The sequence below is a fragment of the Gymnoscopelus braueri genome (assembly GCF_963280865.1).
Source record: "Gymnoscopelus braueri genome assembly, chromosome: 19".
In the NCBI taxonomy this organism is placed as follows: Eukaryota; Metazoa; Chordata; class Actinopteri; order Myctophiformes; family Myctophidae; genus Gymnoscopelus; species Gymnoscopelus braueri.
The window spans coordinates 2420410-2440894 of NC_137621.1; the positions used below are offsets into that span (position 1 = coordinate 2420410).

The window sequence follows — 20485 nt, forward strand, 5'->3', positions numbered from 1 at the left end:
GGAGCTAAATAAACAGTGGTGGAAAAAGTACTCACACTTTTAATTACACTTAAGTAAATGTATCAATACTGCAACGTAGAAATACAAAGTACAAACATATTGGAAAAAGTATATACTTAACGTACCAAGTAAAAAAAAATTAAAGTCGTCGTCGGCTTCCGAAGTCCCATAGGACCATTGGATCAGCGCTTCTGGTTTCCCACTGCAGAGCTGGAGCAGCGCCTCTTGTGGCTGTAGAGCCCAATACGGGAGTGGCAGTCCTTCTGACACTGCTCACATACGAAGGAGGTAGCAGGTCTTTCAGACAGGTTTGTAGTGCTTCTGTGGGCCCTCTTCTCATCCCACTGAAGCAGCAGGTGTTCTTCAAACTTCTGCAGCCCCGTCTGGGTTTCAAGCCTCCAGATGTCTCTGCTTCTTGCTGAGACTTCCCATGTGGTTGTGTCTATGTTTGTGGCTTTTAGGTCTCGCTTGCATAGGTCTTTGTACCGCAGCTGTGGCCGCCCTCGTGGCCTTTTTCCCGAGGCAAGTTCTCCGTAGAGGAGGTCTTTAGGAATTCTGCCATCCTCCATACGGCACACATGACCCATCCAGCGAAGACGTCTCTGTTTAATGATTGCGTACATGGATGATACATTTGCACGGGCCAGGACATCCCTGTTGGGCACCTTGTCTTCCCAAGAGATGCAGAGTATCCGCCGAAGACAGCGCATGTGGAAGGCATGGAGTCTCCTTTCCTGATGAGCCTTGAGTGTCCATGTCTCACAGGCATAAAGGAGTGTGCTCACTACACAGGCCCTGTATACCTGCACTTTGGTGTGATCCGTGAGTTTGGTGTTCTTCCATACCCTTTTGGTCAGCCTTGCAAGAGTGGTAGAGGCTTTTCCAATCCGGCTATTCAGCTCTGTTTCCAGAGACAGGGTGTCTGAAATGACCGAGCCAAGGTATGTAAAATCATGGACAGCTTCAAGTTCATAGGATTCTATCCTGATGTGAGGGGGACTTTCCACATCTTGACCCATAACTTGTGTCTTCTTGATGCTGATGGTTAGGCCAAAAGCCCTGCATGCCCTGGAAAAACAGTCCATCAGTTCTTGAAGACTGTGCTCATCATGTGTGGAAACTGCAGCATCGTCGGCAAAGAGAAAGTCTCTCAGTGTGACTGTTCGCACCTTGGTTTTTGCCTTCAGCCTCGACAAGTTGAAGAGCTTCCCGTCAGACCTGGTATGGAGGTAGATGCCTTCAGTAGACTGGCCAAAAGCCTGCTTGAGGAGTACAGCAAAGAAAATGCCAAATAGAGTGGGGGCAAGTACACAGCCTTGCTTTACTCCGTTGCGGATGTCAAATGCCTCAGAAGTAGATCCATCATGTACGACAGTACCCTTCATGTTGTCATGGAAGGACGTCACAATGCTCAGGAGTGTTGGAGGACAGCCGATTCTCTCAAGAACCTGGAACAGACCCTCTCTGCTCACCAGGTCAAAAGCCTTTGTGAGGTCGATGAAGGCCAGGTAGAGAGGCTTACCCTGCTCTCTGCACTTCTCTTGTATTTGCCTCACTGCAAATACCATGTCAATTGTGAACCTTCCAGATCTGAATCCGCACTGGGACTCTGGATATACTCTGTCAGCAAGGGTCTGGAGCCGTTTCAGGATCACGCGAGCGAAGAGTTTGCCCACGGTGCTGAGCAGGGATATGCCTCGATAGTTGTTGCAGTCACCTCTGTCACCCTTCTTGTGGAGGGTGATGATGTTGGCATCTCTCATGTCCTGGGGCACATGAGAGAAGTTTTCAAATGTGTGAAATCCCTATGGCTGCGACACGTTGTGAGCTTGTAGATCGGCTATTTTCAAATAGCCAAAGTAGGCTATATATTGCATTGGGCTAAGTGGTTAATGTGTGTTTTACAAAGTAACTAGTATTAAAGTTTTCAAATAATTATAGTGCAGTAAAAGTATAATATTTGCCTCTGAGATATAGTGGAGTACAAGTAAATGTACTGAAATACTCCAGTAAAGTATGCTACGGCACTTGAGTAAATATACTCGGTTACTTCACACCTCTGTAAATAAATGATGCCTTTCTTTGTGAAGAGCAAACTTACAGCACCTCGTGTGTCTTTATGAAGAGCAAACTTACAGCACCTCGCGTGTCTTTATGAAGAGCAAACTTACAGCACCTCGCGTGCAAACAGAACGCTGCCATTAGCATCCCTGTGTAAGATCATTAGACTGAGTACAGAACAAACATGGCCGTGGGGGGGTGGGGGGGGTTAGGGTTAATGGGTTAGTCTGTGGATCCAGACTGTTGACTCACACAATGTTCAACCCCATTCAATCCGGAAACGCGTCTGTGTGTCATTTTGAGATTTCTTTGGCTATGAGCTTGTAGATCTGCTATTTTTGAAAAGCCAAAAACATCTCAAAATGACACAGATGTGTTCCCGGTCTTAACACATTAAGACCTGAGGCGATTTTTTAAAAAAAATCTAAATCCTAACAGTTTTTTGGAAAAAAATCGAAAACATTTTTTTTCATGATTTTTTTCAAAAATAGCAGATCTACAGGTATTAATGGGTTAACATATTCGGTGCCAGAGTTGTATTAAAAAAGTGACGTTGAGTGCCAGAGATCTCACCGTCTGTAACCGCTACGCTGTTTACAGCTGCAGACTCCACGACGAGCACCCGATTGTAAACAATATATGCGTGCACCATGGTGGATGGTCCTGGCTAACGCCTGGAACAATAACATCTCTCACCGAGTCACCATGGCGGAGTTTTCTCGGATCGAAAATTAGTGGTTTTCCCCACTGTAAAAAGTTAAGGAAATATGGAGTTTTTTTTAAAGGAGATAGAATGGAAGCGGACGGGTTTTGGCGGTTTTGTTTTCTCTGAAAAGGATCCGGCGGATGTCCCGCCTGCTCTTGTCTTGGCTTCCATTTCCTGTTTACAGTGTCATACGTTTGTCCTACATGTAAATCAGTTGAAGCATAATACCGTACATATGGCTCGTTGCTTCGCAGAAATGGACGATAAAATATATATATTTTTGAAGATATTTTAAAATATATTTTCGTCAGTTGACATCTTCCGTTCTTGGCTTTCAGGAGGTCTAGTTCCTGATATGATTTAGCATTCAGAGTTTTCACTATTTTTGAAACTTTTCCTATATGATTGACATGCCCAATATAGGGATTTATTATTAATTGATTATTTTATGAAATGATCAATTATCAATATATTTTTTGGAACGTTGATTAAATTGTTGGATTAACTGTTGCAGCCCCATACTGTTACTGCACCATGCTACTACTGTAGCATGATGCTACGTCCATTTACCCCCCCTCTCCCCTTCCTTCATCCCCCCCATCTCTCCTCCTCTTCCTCTCTCTGTCTGTAGTGTTTTCTAGTGTTTTCTGTGGTCACTGCAGTGCTTTCTTACTGCCCGGTGTCACTGAAGAGTTACAGTGATTCAGCAAAACACCAGAATCCTCTGAATCCTCTGGACTGACTTTGAAATCTGACTCACACAGCAGCTCTGTGTGTGTGTGTGTGTCTGTGTCTGTGTCTGTGTCTGTGTCTGTGTGTGTGTGTGTGTGTGTGTGGAGTGACGCAGGTCATCTATAATAGTTTGGCGTTAAACGTGCACGAGGAGAGAGAAAAGTGACAAAAATGCAAAAATACTTGTAGATCTGAAATTGGAGAGAGAGACAGAGAGAGAGAGAGAGACAGAGAGCGAGATTGATTGATTGATGTACTTTTATTTAGTAAGACAAATCATGATGAGATGAGAGAGAGAGAGAGACAGAGAGAACATATGTAACAGTTAAAAAGGATTGGACATGTGCTGACCCACTGTAATTCTATGATGCCCTCCCTCCCCCCAATACCTTTTTATTTGGTCAGCAGTGTGTCTTTGTGTGTGTGTGTGTGTGTTGGTGTGTGATGCTCTGAGGTCAGCATTGTGTGTGTGACTTTCACAACAGTGTCCCATTGACTGAAGGGCAGGTGTGTGTGTGTGTGTGTGTGTGTGTGTGTGTGTGTGTGTGTGTGTGTGTGTGTGTGTGTGTGTGTGTGTGTGTGTGTGTGTGTGTGTGTGTGTGTGTGTGTGTGTGTGTGTGTGCGTGTGTGCGTGTGCGTGCGTGCGTGCGTGCGTGACACTATTCTTGAAAAGTAAACAGGCAAAGACTCTGTTGCCTGTTTGCTTTTCACGTTAAAATGAAAGAAATACCCGAGTCACACAACGTGAAGGCTGGCATCGTCTTCTTACAGGCTGGATTTGGGCATATAGTTTGATCAAAACTTCAAATCAAAAGTGTATTATTTAATTTATGATGCATTTACAGTAAGGAACACCTTTCCTCTCTCTAGAGCATTACGTTCAGACACACACACACACACACACACACACACACACACACACACACACACACACACACACACACACACACACACACACACACACACACACACACACACACACACACACACACACACGCACACACAGTGGAGGCAACCATGCAAGAGTACATGCTGAAATGAAAGTGCACAAATGGAGTCGAATGGACTCTTTATAAATCCTGTAACTCTGAGAGTGGGCAAACGGACCATTTGGTTCTGTTTGTCCGCTCTCAGAGTTAAATTACCACTCAGCATTTCCCAGCATACAGGTATACAGTAGGACCATACAGGTATACAGTAGGACCACGCTGCGTATCGGCTCTTGGCACGTGAGGTCTTTAATCCACATTAATGGGATTGTCCTGTTCCGTATACCTCGAGTTTCTCTGGGCTGGGTGTTGATTGGCATGTTTGTGGGGGGCTTAGCGCCCCCCCCCCCCCCCCCCTCTCCGTCCTAATCCCCACACACACTGTTTAGACTTCTATTGTGAAGCGTTTTCCCATGCGGATTCCGTTTTAACAACGCTAATCCGAAAATTAACCCCTCCCTCTTGTTGATGATACCCGAACCCAGGCTCAGCACAGGAATGCACTGACACTAGACACTAGATCACTGCTACTAGACACTAGATCACTGCTACTAGACACTAGATCACTGCTACTAGACACTAGATCACTGCTACTAGACACTAGATCACTGCTACTAGACACTAGATCATTACAAAGTATGATGCTGAATAGTTTTTATTTATGTTTTTCCAGCCAGTGCTGTAAAGTGCATTTACTCAAGTACTGTACTTAAGTACAATACTGAGGTACTTTTACTTAACTGGAGTATTTCCAATTTTCTGTACTTTTACTTCTACTCCATTACATATCAGAGGCAAAATATTGTACTTTTACTCCACTACAATTATATGTAAACTTTAGTTACTAGTTACTTTGTAGATTTAGATTATTATTACAAAACATACATTAACCACTTCAGCCCTACTGTTTATACATTTCGGCCATTTAAAAGTAGCCGATCTACAAGCTCACAATCGACGCATTGTGAGCTTGTAGATCGTCTATTTTCCAAATATATTTTATATATTTTATGCATTTGAAGACTTGTGAAATGAGGCATTTTGCATAATGAGTACTTTCTACTTTTGGTACTTTAAGTGCATTCTGATACCAATACTTTTGTACTTTTACTCAAGTAAATTTTGAATTCCGGACTTTTACTTGTAAGGGCGCGGTCCCACCAAAACATGGTTGGCCGTTGTTAAACTCAGGTTGTGTTAAACTCAGGTTGTGCTAAACTCAGGTTGTGTTAAACTCAGGTTGTGCTAAACTCAGGTTGTGTTAAACTGAGGTTGTGTTAAACTCAGGTTGTGTTAAACTCAGGTTGTGTTGAACTCAGGTTGTGTTAAACTCAGGTTGTGTTAAACTCAGGTTGTGTTGAACTCAGGTTGTGTTGAACTCAGGTTGTGTTAAACTCAGGTTGTGTTGAACTCAGGTTGTGTTAAACTCAGGTTGTGCTAAACTCAGGTTGTGTTAAACTCAGGTTGTGTTAAACTCAGGTTGTGTTAAACTCAGGTTGTGTTAAACTCAGGTTGTGTTAAACTCAGGTTGTGTTAAACTCAGGTTGTGTTAAACTCAGGTTGTGTTAAACTCAGGTTGTGTTAAACTCAGGTTGTGTTGAACTCAGGTTGTGTTAAACTCAGGTTGTGTTAAACTCAGGTTGTGTTAAACTCAGGTTGTGCTCGGCCACAGTTTTTTTGCAGCCAGTGCATTCTAAATAAACGGAGTGACCCACCTGTCACTCACTCTCAGGACCCTCCCATGCCATAGCTACAACCATAGAGGTATAATATAACTAGAGGGCGGATTGCCCCGCCCCCAGCTATTCATTTCAACGCAATTGCTCAGTGGCGTTTTGAAGCACCCGGAAGTAAGACATATTGGTTCCATATTGGTTCCATGGGTCCATTCCATTGGTTCCATGGGTCCATTCCATTGGTTCCATGGGTCCATTCCATTGGTTCCATGGGTCGTGGTGCGTCGTGAGCATGCGCACAAACGGGAGATGCACACGCAGAAGCATTTTAAGTGCATTCTCAGGTTTGACCACCAGGCTTGACCGCTTCACTGTTCTACCGTGGTTCTGGGGGCTGGGCTACAACCAGTTGCTCTATCGGTAGCACTATGTCACTTCCTGAGTCTTGGGACGCTCCGCCCCTCCACTCACCCGATTGGACAGAGGAGGAAAAGCAGCATAGAGCGCATAAAAGCAAGATGTGCGCGACACACGGAAAGATGCGCCAGACCATGTAATCCACACATTTGCATTGACAAAGCATTTGGCAGATTCCAACCCATAGGTAAAATAAAAGTGCGGTGTGACCCCGACTTTTACTTAACTCTCTGGCTGCCAACGAGTTATCATTATTATTTATGTTTTTTGGAAAAAAAATGTTCAGAACCCAAGGTATCGTGATCCGAAGATTTGCTGCTCCATTCACTTCTTGTTTAACTTATTACTGAAAAAGGCTGTATCTCGGCTCCTGAGCACTTTCTTTTTTACTATGTATTTTTGGCCCAGACATGCTATTTTCAAAAGGCAGACAATTAATGTCAACGAGGTCGCGATGACCTCGTTGGCATTTGTGAAACCACACAGTATAACCCTCAGTGATTAGCAACCATCAGAGGATCGATCATAATGGAGATAAATATTCTGTGACTACTTGAAAAAAGGTAAGAAAATTGAAAAATGGCTGGCAGTGGGCAAACGCGGCCAGAAATAAGTCTGGCAGTGAGAGAGTTAAGTAAGAAATGTGAGTACTTTTTCCACCACTGGTTCCAGCATGTACGGCAGATTTGAGGAAGAGTTTGGATCAGAGATTGTGACTTTGAATTCTGCACACGATGGTGTCATTTCAGAGAGTTGTGCATTTCTTTCATGTTCAGATGAGTTAGTTAAGTGGGTAATGTAACAATTCACTGAGAAAGCCACAGTATATATGTGTCTGTAACCTTGATCACATTTATATTTAATGTTCTCTTCATCTGGATTAACCTCTCTCATCCACGGTGATCGTGTCATTATAGGCCAACATAAAAAAAAGTAAATAAATAGACAGTGAATGACATGATGTGACAGGAGAGAGAGACAGACACACAGACACACAGACACACAGACACACAGACAGACAGACAGACAGACAGACAGACAGACAGACAGACAGACAGACAGACAGACACCATTCACTGTGATCTCACACCTGTAAGTCTCTCTGGATAAGAGTGTCTGCTAAATGACTCAGAGAGAGAGAGAGAGAATGAGAGAGAATGAGAGAGAGAGAGAGAGTCGTAAGCCTCTTTGCTCCCTTGTGACCTCGGCTCTAATGCCACGCGTGTACGAATCACCTGACCCCCCCCCCCCACACACACACACAATTCAATTCAATTCAATTCAAAGGGCTTTATTGGCATGAGAAAACATACGTTTACATTGCCAAAGCAGAAAGCATAATACAACAATACAGCAATACAATCAAAACAAAAAATATGTACATTTGAAAGTCAGAATCTTCGATAGGTCAATTTCTATGTACCAAGATCACTGGGTGCAGGTATAGTGCCGGAATATACACAATGATTAGTCTTTAGGGTGGTTGTGTTCCGTTTGATATCCTTTTCCTATCACAGCAACTCACGAATCTTGCTGCTGTGTTTGCACATTGTTGTACTTCGCCCAGCAGATATGGGAGTTTTTTGTCATTGGTTATGTTTTCAAAATCTCCGTGTGTGGTTGTAATCTGTGGGAAGTATGTGTCTCTGATGTCTTGGTACAATGGACAGACGGTTAGGAAGTGTAGCTCGGTTTCCACTTCATTTTGTGTGCAGTGGGTGCATAGTCTGTCTTCTCTCGGGATACAGGTCTGCCACACACACACACACACACACATGTCTCATGTACAGTGATTCATTGACTGAATAGATGATGTTATTGACAAAAAATGCACATACATTACATACTATATATGTATATGTATCTGTCCAAAGGATACACAAACACAGCTCCTTCTGCTATAACTAACCCTAACTAACCCTAACTAACCCTAACTAACCCTAACCCCTGTCTGAACTGCACTGCAAAAGCCCAGGTTTAAACAACAGGAAATGTACCAGAGTTCCCATTAAGGCTTGTTCTAATGGGCATCATGGGAGAACTCTATGTCCCCTGGGGACAGGTCTGACTCTAATATAATGATGTCATCATAGAGCTCTATGTCCCCTGGGGACAGGTCTGACTCTAATATAATGATGTCATCATAGAGCTCTATGTCCCCTGGGGACAGGTCTGATTCTAATATAATGATGTCATCATAGAGCTCTATGTCCCCTGGGGACAGGTCTGATTCTAATATAATGATGTCATCATAGAGCTCTATGTCCCCTGGGGACAGGTCTGACTCTAATATAATGATGTCATCATAGAGCTCTATGTCCCCTGGGGACAGGTCTGACTCTAATATAATGATGTCATCATAGAGCTCTATGTCCCCTGGGGACAGGTCTGACTCTAATATAATGATGTCATCATAGAGCTCTATGTCCCCTGGGGACAGGTCTGACTCTAATATAATGATGTCATCATAGAGCTCTATGTCCCCTGGGGACAGGTCTGACTCTAATATAATGATGTCATCATAGAGCTCTATGTCCCCTGGGGACAGGTCTGACTCTAATATAATGATGTCATCATAGAGCTCTATGTCCCCTGGGGACAGGTCTGACTCTAATATAATGATGTCATCATAGAGCTCTATGTCCCCTGGGGACAGGTCTGACTCTAATATAATGATGTCATCATAGAGCTCTATGTCCCCTGGGGACAGGTCTGACTCTAATATAATGATGTCATCATAGAGCTCTATGTCCCCTGGGGACAGGTCTGACTCTAATATAATGATGTCATCATAGAGCTCTATGTCCCCTGGGGACAGGTCTGACTCTAATATAATGATGTCATCATAGAGCTCTATGTCCCCTGGGGACAGGTCTGACTCTAATATAATGATGTCATCATAGAGCTCTATGTCCCCTGGGGACAGGTCTGACTCTAATATAATGATGTCATCATAGAGCTCTATGTCCCCTGGGGACAGGTCTGATTCTAATATAATGATGTCATCATAGAGCTCTATGTCCCCTGGGGACAGGTCTGACTCTAATATAATGATGTCATCATAGAGCTCTATGTCCCCTGGGGACAGGTCTGATTCTAATATAATGATGATCATAGAGCTCTATGTCCCTTGGGGACCAGGGTTGCCAGATCTACTTATTATAATTTCCCCGTAAGATTTTATTTGAAACTAGAAAATGTGCTCCTCGGAGCACAGGTCTCCGCCAGTACTGTTCCTGATTAATCCTGTCTTACCTATTTATATTACATATTGTCACGTGTCACTTGACCAATGTTAGCTTGGCTGATGGAAGCTCACTTCAAAAAATATAAATGATTTTTTGAAGCACATTTGCTATTTATAGGTTTCTATGTCATCATGCGTCTCGCTAGCCAATCAGAGCATTGGTGACAACAATATTGTCACGTGTCAAGCGAAGCTTGACCAATGTTAGCTTGGCTGAGACGGGGGGACACACGGAAGGACAAGAACGAAAACATACTCTCCACCTCTGGCGGAGACAAATAGCCGATCTACAAGCTCACAACTCGTCGCGATGCGACGCGCTGTGAGCTTGTAGATCTGCTATTTTCAAATAGCTGATGTATATGTTAAAGTGCTCATGTGGCCCATAGTCGCTTCTTTTGGGCTGGTTTTCCTAGACCTGGTTGCTTTTTTCTCTCACAGAATCTGGCAACACTGCTGGGGACAGGTCTAATCTTAATATAATGATGCCCCCCCCCCCCCTCATGTCATATTGCACTACTAGGTCAGGGTGAATCTAGGTAAAGCCTACCGTAGTTATCTTACTGGAAAATATGATGTTTCAAATGTCTTGAGTTGGTTCCATGATGGTTCTGATGAAAGAGATTTATGCTCTGGAGAACGTCCAATGTCACTGCTTCCTGTAACTTCCTGTAACTTCCTGTAACTTCCTGTAACTTCCTGTAACTTCCTGTAACTTCCTGTAACTTCCTGTCTCACAGGTCTGCTCCACTTTCTGTGTGTGAGACAGGTTCTATGTACGTGAGGGCAGCTCAGCCACACAAATGATTTCAATTACATCGGCTGGACACACACACACACACACACACACACACACACACACACACACACACACACACACACACACACACACACACACACACACACACACACACACACACACACACACACAATGCAAGGTATGACTGATTTCAATTACGTAGTGGAGTAGTGGAGGGAGTAGAGAAAACAGAGAACATATTGTTCCATAACACCCATTCACTACCTCTCTCTCTCTCACTACCTCTCTCTCTCACTACCTCTCTCTCTCTCACTACCTCTCTCTCTCTCACTACCTCTATCTTTCTCTCTCTCTACGTCTCTCTGTCTCTCTGTCTCTCTACCTCTCTCTCTCTCTCTCTCTACATCTCTCTCTCTCTCTCTCTCTCTACATCTCTCTCTCTCTCTCTCTCTCTCTCTCTCTCTCTCTCTCTCTCTCTCTCTCTCCTCTCTCTCTCTCTCTCTCTCTCTCTCTCTCTCTCTCTCTCTCTCTCTCTCTCTCTCTCTCTCTCTCTCTCTGTGTGTCTCCACTCTGACCGTTTACTTTAGCTTCTCTCTTTTCCCGCTCATTCTGTCATTTCTGACTCTCTTTTTCCCCACTACCCCCCCCCCTCTCTCCCTCCCTTTCTCTCTCTGTTTCTCTTTCTAAGCCTCTTTCCCGGTAATTATGTCATTCTCCCTATATGTCTGCCTCTTTTTTCTCCTCTCTCTCTCTCTCTCTCTCTCTCTCTCTCTCTCTCTCTCTCTCTCTCTCTCTCTCTCTCTCTCTCCACTCTGACCCTTTACAGTAATGTGAGCCTCACAGGCTGCCGTCCAGATGTCTATATTATTATTATAGTAACCAACAGAGGAACAAGATGACTTGTTAGACCAAGACTATCATACTAATACTTTATCAACAGTTTGCACAGGGAAGTACAGTTCAATACAAGGTACCGGGAACGCCTCTGTGTCATTTTTAGATGTCTTTGGCTATTCAAAATAGCAGATCTACAAGCTCGTGCCGCGCTACGAGCTTGTAGATCTGCTATTTTTGAAAAATTGTGACAATTTGTGCAAATCTTTGAATATATATGTTTTTTTAAGCGTTAGGATTTAGAAAAAAGTATGTTTTAATCGGCCTCCGGGTCTTAATGGGTTAAAACCCAAGAAAGCGCTATGCTTGTTTCCATCGGGGTCCTTTGTACTCAATTCATCGAAAAACACATGCGACACATCATAGGACAAAGGCCTTAAGTGGTCAGAATGTGTGCGCCGTTTGCATTCTCAGAGCCCTATATATTTGATACTTTTAGACTATTTTCTAAAACCTTTTACAAGTACATCCCCTGAACCAGATGTACAAAGATCACCCCCTGCCCTGGACATGACACTAGTACAGTATGTCACAGGGACTTACCCCCCGCCCCCCCCCCCCCAACCAATCCAACCCTTCATTAGTGGTGGGAAAAACAGTTCATTTCAGTGAACGAACGATTTCGTTCATGTTCATGGCAATGATTCTTTAAAAAAAAAAAAATACTTTGCGCGTACAGCCCGACCTCCCGTCCTGTGTACGGGGGGGAGGGGATGGGGGCGTGAACGATAGCGTGAACGTAAGTTTCAGAAAGTGAACGAGCTCGTTCACTAGTTCTTTTGAACGAATCGATCATGACCAACACATCACTACCCGTCATGTTGAGTACAAAGCAGGGAGGCATTGGGTCCCATTTCTATAGTGTTTGGTACAGTGGTGTTAAGTATCTAAGTACATTTACTCAAGTACTGTACTTAAGTACAATTTTGAGGTATTTGTACTTTATAGGGCTAACCACTTTAGCCCTATTTTATACCTAAGGATATTTGAAAATAGCAGATCTACAAGCTCGTTGTGAGCTTGTATATCGGCTATTTTCAAACATTTTAGTACTTTTACTTTTGGAACTTTATGTACATTTTGATACCAATACTTTTGTACTTTTACTCAAGTCAATTTTGAATTCCGGACTTTTACTTGTAACAGAGTACTTCTATGCAGTATTGATATTTTTACTTAAGTAAAACAGTTGAGTACTTTTTCCACCACTGGTTTGGTATGACCCGGCCAGGGGATTGAACCCCCACCTCCTCTCTGGGGGGGGGTGCTGAGAGTTCTTCAATGCAGGAAAAGCCCTGGTTGTGTCATATGGATGAAGAGGCCTTCTGATAAAAGAACAAACACCTTAACAAGCCAGCTGAATGGATCAAATAATGTCTTTTTTTCCCCTGACGTTTATTCTGCCATTCTTTACTTCCAGATGTGTCGTCGTCGTCCAACAGCTACGTCAGACAGCTGGAGGACAAAGTCCGCCTTCTGGAGGAGGAGAACACAGTGCTGCTGTCACGACAGGTACAGCATCATGTCTGCTCTGGATCCTTTCTGGATCAGCTTGCGTATGAGCGTGTTTGAGCGTGTGTGTGTGTGTGTGTGTGTGTGTGTGTGTGTGTGTCACAGTCACAAATGGGCCTGCATGTGTGTATATGTCACAGGACGATTGAAGAACCAGGACGATTGAAGACAGAGCGCTCATTTTTAGGCACGGGGTTTCGGGGCGAGGCGGGGCTTTGATGCGACGCGGACCTGTCTGTTGTTGTTCCCCCCCCCCACGTAGCAACCAGGAAGCTACGCTAGGGGAACGCTGAACACGCGTTCACACGCACGTGATAATAGTTATTGTCCATGACGGAGGCGCGCCGACTCAGCAGAGCTTGAGGCCGAGGAGGCGCGCCCTCGCGCCTCCAGGCGCGAGTGCGCGCGCTGACCGGCCGATGCTCTGATGAGTCGAATCAGCGCCGTCCGAGTTGTGAACCGATAGGGACAGAATAGTTCTTTTCATGGATCACTGTGTGTGTGTGTGTGTGTGTGTGTGTGTGTGTGTGTGTGTGTGTGTGTGTGTGTGTGTGTGTGTGTGTGTGTGTGTGTGTGTGTGTGTGTGTGTGTGTGTGTGTGTGTGTGCGTGTGCACGTTTGAGCATGCGTGTGTGCGCAGGCGCGTGCATGCGCGTTTGTGTGCATGCGCGTTTGTGTGCATGCACACGCGCATGCACACAAACGCGCACACACACACACACACACACACACACAACACACACACACACACACACACACACACACACACACACACACACACACACACACACACACACACTCCCTCTAGTCTAGCTTGCATTGCCCTCTAGCGTTGGTTTTACAGAATTGCATGAAAACAAGCGCTCCTTCTTCAATCGTCCTGGTTCTTCAATCGTCCTGTAGCGTATATATGGAATAGTGCAGATGAGGGTCTCTGGCTTTGCTCAATTTATTCTAAAGCCCGATTCGCTGCCCCGAAAATAGCAGATCCACAAGCTCTCAGCGTGTCGAGTCGCATGGCATCGTGAGCTTGTACACGTGCTAATTTCGGCGTGCAACTATAAGTATTAAATCAGAAAAGTAATTTAATATGTAATATAATATATTACTCTTGATTCCAAGTAATAAGTAATATAATATTCGTTTTTTTAAGGAGTAATATGTAATAAGTAGCATATTACTCTCCTGAGTAATGTTGCCCTGTTAAAATACAGTCATAGTGAATCATCACAGAGGGAGCTCAGACACCAGAGGGAGAGGAGCTGTGACTAATGGTCTGTTCTGGGACCTGTAGTTCAGACACTAATGGTCTGTTCTGGGACCTGTAGTTCAGGGACTAACGGGTCCCTAAAGAGGTCTGAAAGGTCAACGGGTCAACACATGTGAAGTGGGGTCGAAGGCTAAAGTTCAAATACTCACTCGGGGCCTCGTTAAATAAACAATAAATATGTCTGTGTGTGTGTGTGTGTGTGTGTGTGTGTGTGTGTGTGTGTGTGTGTGTGTGTGTGTGTGTGTGTGTGTGTGTGTGTGTGTGTGTGTGTGTGTGTGTGTGTGTGTGTGTGTGTGTCAGAGCATGTGAGCGTAGTGAAGCGAGAGCGGAGCGAGGAGTGGAGCGACGCGATTTTGACGTGATCGTGGAGCTGGTTTATAAAAAGGTTGGAGCGCTACTCGGAGCGAGGACCGTCTGCCGCTCCAAGCCGCCCGGCTGGGGCCTCGCACCTAATGTTTGAGCATGCCCGGTCGCACAGACTCAGACACACAGTCATCCAGTAGTGCTCAGCGCACGTCCTTGATCAAGTTTTCATTCAAATTTCTACTTTCATTTTCTTTTCTTTTTTTTTTTTTACTGTTGAGTGGCCATGGAGTGAGAGGTGCGCAAATCAACGTGAACGACGGAGCGACGGGGAGCGGAGCGCGGGGGGGTCAACATGAGCGAATAGCGAGCGTGAAACCAGCCCCCTGGAGCACCGTGCTCCGCTCACATGCTCTGGTGTGTGTGTGTGTGTGTGTGTGTGTGTGTGTGTGTGCTGTGTGTGTGTGTGTGCTCTTTACCCATTTTCAACCTTATCTTCATATAATCAGTCCTCTATAATGAATGCTCATTTTAAATACGGAACCATGTCGGTCAACTTGGTCTGTGTCTGGTCTTGGTCCAGTGACATCATCGGTAGGCAGATTTTGAACAGTTTGAACAAGATACAAAAATGTAATAAAAAGAATAATGTATTTGAACAACAGCTTCTATTTCAACATGCTAACTTTGCAGATAGAGCCTGCATAACACTGACCTTATAGTTATATATATATATATTCAGGCATAGTTTTAGTGATGTCAAGGTTAGGATTGGGGTCAGGGTTAGGCACAAAACATTTTCAGATGGGGGTCTGTGGCCAAATACATATCATTAAAAGGACTCCAATTCCTACGTAGGTTCCCATGTAGGTACACATTAATGGTACATCCATGTAGGTACACATTAATGTTACATCCATGTAGGTACACATTAATGTTACATCCATGTAGGTACACATTAATGGTACATCCATGTAGGTACACATTAATGTTACATCCATGTAGGTACACATTAATGTTACATCCATGTAGGTACACATTAATGTTACATCCATGTAGGTACACATTAATGTTACATCCATGTAGGTACACATTAATGTTACATCCATGTAGGTACACATTAATGTTACATCCATGTAGGTACACATTAATGTTACATCCATGTAGGTACACATTAATGTTACATCCATGTAGGTACACATTAATGTTACATCCATGTAGGTACACATTAATGTTACATCCATGTAGGTACACATTAATGTTACATCCATGTAGGTACACATTAATGTTACATCCATGTAGGTACACATTAATGTTACATCCATGTAGGTACACATTAATGTTACATCCCGCGGGCTGGCGAACAGCCTTTTTTCTAGGGAGTTGAAGGCAAGGGGGCGGGGTTGATGAGATGCTCTCAGCAGGAGGAGCAATGTTCTCACTAAATAAGTGTAGAGGAATATCTTGTGGAGTTTCAGCTACTATGCATCCTAGAAATATATTTAGCTTGTAAGCATTTGTAATGTAAGGAATTTGTAATTTGTAAGGACATGTAAATCTGGCAACTCATTTAGATGTAGGCCTACGTAGGCTTATGGTTTATGGTTTCCCAAGGACTATAGCCGTTTCACTCATGATACCATTTCTCTTTCATGATTCATGTGCCCGATAATCCCCACACCACGAGAGTAAAAAAAAAAGAAAAAAACGTTTCAGTCATTCAGTCCGACTTCACTGTAGCCTATAGTAGCCTTTTCATAAATGATATTTGTACTTAGGCTGTCGTGAAAGTTTATAATATTTAGAGAAATTGAAAGTTTCAAATACAAAAGTAGTAGTAGTAGTTTTGAATTAGCAAACTGGACATTTGGACTGAATGTTTCCTTTATCCTCATCTTGCGCTAATGCACGCAACTGTTTTTCCAGGTTTTATTTGTGTTGTATTCAGAGCACGTGAGCGGAGCGGAGCGGGTGGAAATGCCGCTCGGCGCTCCAGGGGGCTGGTTTCACGCTCGCTATTCGCTCACGTTGACTCCCCCTCAGGTAGGTTATTGTGTAGTCGCCAATCAGGATGGAATATTTTTATAAACCAGCTCCGCGCTCACGTCAAAATCGCGTCGCTCCGCTCCTCGCTCCGCTCCTCGCTCCGCTCACATGCTCTGGTGTTGTTTCTCATAAGCGTGCATCAGTTGTCCGTCAACAACACAGCCGTCTGTGCCTTGACTTCTGTGCGCTGACTCTCTCACCCCCCCCCCCCCCCGCCCGCCCCCTTGCCTTCAACTCCCTAGGAAAGGGCAGTTCTCTTACATCCCACCCCTGCCAAGCTAATATTCTGACATAAAACACAGGTGTATTCTTTACACAGACCATGTAATCTTGTGTTTTCCTGAAACCTCTCCCTTGTGGATGGCTTTCACAGAGTTAGTGGAGCTAAAGAAGAACATTCAGCCCGCCTGTCCGATCCCTTTACAGGCCTGTATCCATTATTGAGTGACCGGCTTTCACTGGCCCACTATGATTTATTCATTTAACCCCATGTTCTCCACACTGTAGGAAGACACTAGTCATTGTTGCTGTCTGGCAGAAACATTGTATCTCAAATCCATGTGGCACCTTTTTTTTCTTGTTTTGTATATTAATCCATTAAGACCAGGAACAGAGTGCCGCGCTATGAGCCTGTAGTTCTGCTATTTTTTGAAAAATCGTAAACATTTGTGCAAATCTTTGAATATATATTTATAAAGCGAAAATGTTTAACTCAAATCTTTGCTTCTGGGGATTCTACAAATGTCTTCTAAATCCTAACAGTTTTTTGAAATGTTGCTATAATATCAGTGGTTCTCAAACGCTGTCAAGGACCCCCAAAATGATTTGTATTTGGCCGCAGACCCCCATCTCAAAATATGTTGCTCCAGGGACCCCCCAGAAGCAAAGATTTGAGTTTTAAAAAATTGCTTTAAAAAAATATATATAAATAAATATGTTCAAAGATTTGCACACATTTTCAAGATTTTTCAAAAAAAGCAGATCTACAAGCTCATAGCGCGGCACTCGGTGCCGCGCTATGAGCTTGTAGATCTGCTATTTTTGAATAGCCAAAGAAATCCAAAATGACACAGATGCGTTCCCGGTCTTAATGGGTGCTCACTATGTTAAACTAGGGGCTAAAAAAGACTCCTTTTCATTCAAACCAGTAAATGCTGATGATGTGCAGAAAAAACTACTCGCCCTCCAGCCAAACAAGGCCACCGGCCTTGACAATATCCCCACCAGATTCCTCAGAGACGCAGCTACTGCTATTGCCCCCATAGTAGCCCAAATCACAAACCTATCCATCAGCCAGTGTCACGTCCCACAGGATTTCAAGTTGGCAAGAGTAATCCCTCTGCATAAAAAAGGAAGCAAATTAGAACCTGGCAACTATAGGCCTGTTTCCATCCTTTGTTCCATCTCAAAGGTTGTAGAGCGATTAATTCAAGAACAAATCAACAGCTACCTCAGCGAGCATAAACTGTTGTTTGAATTCCAATCGGGCTTCAGAACCTCCCATTCCACTGACACATGCCTACTGTATCTGACCGACTACATCAAACGTGAGGTAGACGCGGGCAAATACTGCGGCATGGTCATGTTGGACCTCCAAAAAGCGTTCGACACTGTAAACCACTCAATTTTACTTGATAAGCTGAGGGCGATTGGTTTTGACTGCACATCACTAAACTGGATGAGATCTTACCTGGAGGGAAGAGAACAAGTGGTTGACATCAACGGAACCATGTCCTCATCCCTCCCGGTGAGCTGTGGGGTTCCTCAGGGCAGCATTCTAGGGCCGTTACTGTTTCTTCTATACATTAACGACATGAGTGCTGCCTGTAACTGCAAATTGTTCCTGTTCGCTGATGACTCGGCACTCCTGATCTCGGGAGAGGACAAGTTGCAAGTTGAGGAGGCGCTCAGCTCCGAACTCTCAAAAATCCGTATTTGGCTTACCGATAACAAACTGTCACTACACCTTGGGAAAACTGAATCCATTCTCTTTGGGACCAAACATTCCCTCAGACAGATGGATGTAAATGATTTCAAGGTCAAAGTCGATGACACAATTATCTCTAGCAAAGAAGAGATTACCTATTTGGGTTGTGTACTTGACAAATACCTGACAGGTGATAGCATGGCTACAAAGGTGGTCAAAAGAGTAAACCAGAGAACCAAATTTATGGGCAGAGTTTCCTCTTTTGTCAACCCTCAGGCCCTCAGGACCCTCTCTGGGGCCCTGATTCAACCACTTTTTGACTATGCTTGCACCTCCTGGTACTCCAACACCTCAGTGTCACTGAAGACTAAGCTTCAAACCTCCCAAAACAAACTGATTCGGCTACTCCTCGGATTGGGGCCCATGACCCACCTTTCTCCCACCCATTTTGCCAGCCTAGGCTGGCTCAGGGTGGAAGACAGGGTTAAACAACTAAAAATGGGACTGGCCTTCAAAATTGTAAATGCAAATTTGCCCGATATGCCCCCAATTCCCGCTGAGTAAATACCTCCAAAAGGTTAGCGACACCCACAGTCACAATACCAGAGGGAGCGTTAACAACAATTTGGTACCACCCACCCATAAATCAAACATGGGCAAATTCTCCTTCTACAGCACTGCCACCCAGGATTGGAATAGTCTAACTCCATCCCTCAAAAAATGCAGTTCGCTGGGCTCATTTAAAAGAGCCTTAAAAAAATCACCTTTCAGGAGGCCAAAGGTGGAGGTAGTACCATTTTCCCGTTAGACAGCAGACCCCCCCCCCCCCCCTGTTCTTGTACATATTTTTTTCCCCTCTTTTTTATTTTTTTTGTTGTACATAGTGTTATATATTGTTTTTGGCTGTTTATTTTGTAATGATATTTGAACTGTGGTGCCACTATATATGCCTATGAATTAAATACCAAGGCCCTCATTGGAAACAAGTCCGCAAGGACTTTTATGAACGGACCTGTTAGACAAAGTATTTTAAATGTAACTGTGCTGTTTTACATTTTTTTGCCTAATAAAATATTCAATATTATTCAATGCTCTACTTCGTCATGCTACGGTGTCACACAAACTAGTACGTTTCCACCTGACATAAGGTCTTACATATTAGGTTAAATATGAATAAAAACACAAAATAACAATCGCACTTTGGTTACACACACCAAAGACCAGTGTAATCCCTCATCAGTGTTTATGCACGATGACACAGGGTGGTTTCAGACAGAGTAATCCCATTAGGCGAAGCTAATCATTCCAAACCAATGTTCATAATTCCTCTAAATCACAGTGGGATGTGGTTTCTATGACGCAGGTGTTGTAGCGTAACCATGGAGACACCAGGAGAGATTAAACCAAAAAAAAAAAGCCAGTCAGGACATAATGGTTCACAGCGTCTGGTCTGGGGACCCCTAGGGGTCCAAATAGACCCTTACGGGTCTGTAACTCTTGAGAGTGTACAGGTAGAACTGAATGGGTCCGTTCTGTTCCATTTGTACACTTTGGGCTATTCAAAAATAGCAGATCTACAAGCTCATAGCGCGGCACAGAGTGCAGCGCTATGAGCTTGTAGATCTTCCCTCCCCCGAAGGAGCTTGTAGATCTTGCCTCCCCCGAACTCCCTCCCCCGAACACGGGCCAATTGACGCTCCAGAAAGCCGGATGCACCGCGGTGGATTCGAACCCGCAGCCTCCGCAGTGGTGGGCAGGCACTTTTAGCGGCAGTGTCCTAATATAAATATGTGAAACCTCTGTCCGTCTGTAGGTCACGTATCTTCTACCGACTGACCTCAGAGTTCTGTTCCGGTCGAATAGGCGGTTTGTCCAGAACCACCGATCCGACCGCTACGCCCATATATGGGACCGACCGACTTCAGCCTCGGCGTTCGTGTCGGCGG

At 44.2% G+C, this 20485-nt stretch overlaps 1 protein-coding gene across 1 annotated transcript in view; it reads left to right on the forward strand.

Moving 5' to 3' along the window:
- Positions 1 to 20485, forward strand: part of LOC308074145 (coiled-coil domain-containing protein 85C-A-like) — a 72722-nt gene that overhangs the window by 34577 nt on the left and 17660 nt on the right. Inside the window, exon 4 of the mRNA XM_080413477.1 lies at positions 12903 to 12994. Within this exon, the coding sequence (XP_080269603.1) occupies positions 12903 to 12994 (92 nt within the window). The remainder of the gene's footprint in view (positions 1 to 12902; positions 12995 to 20485) is intronic.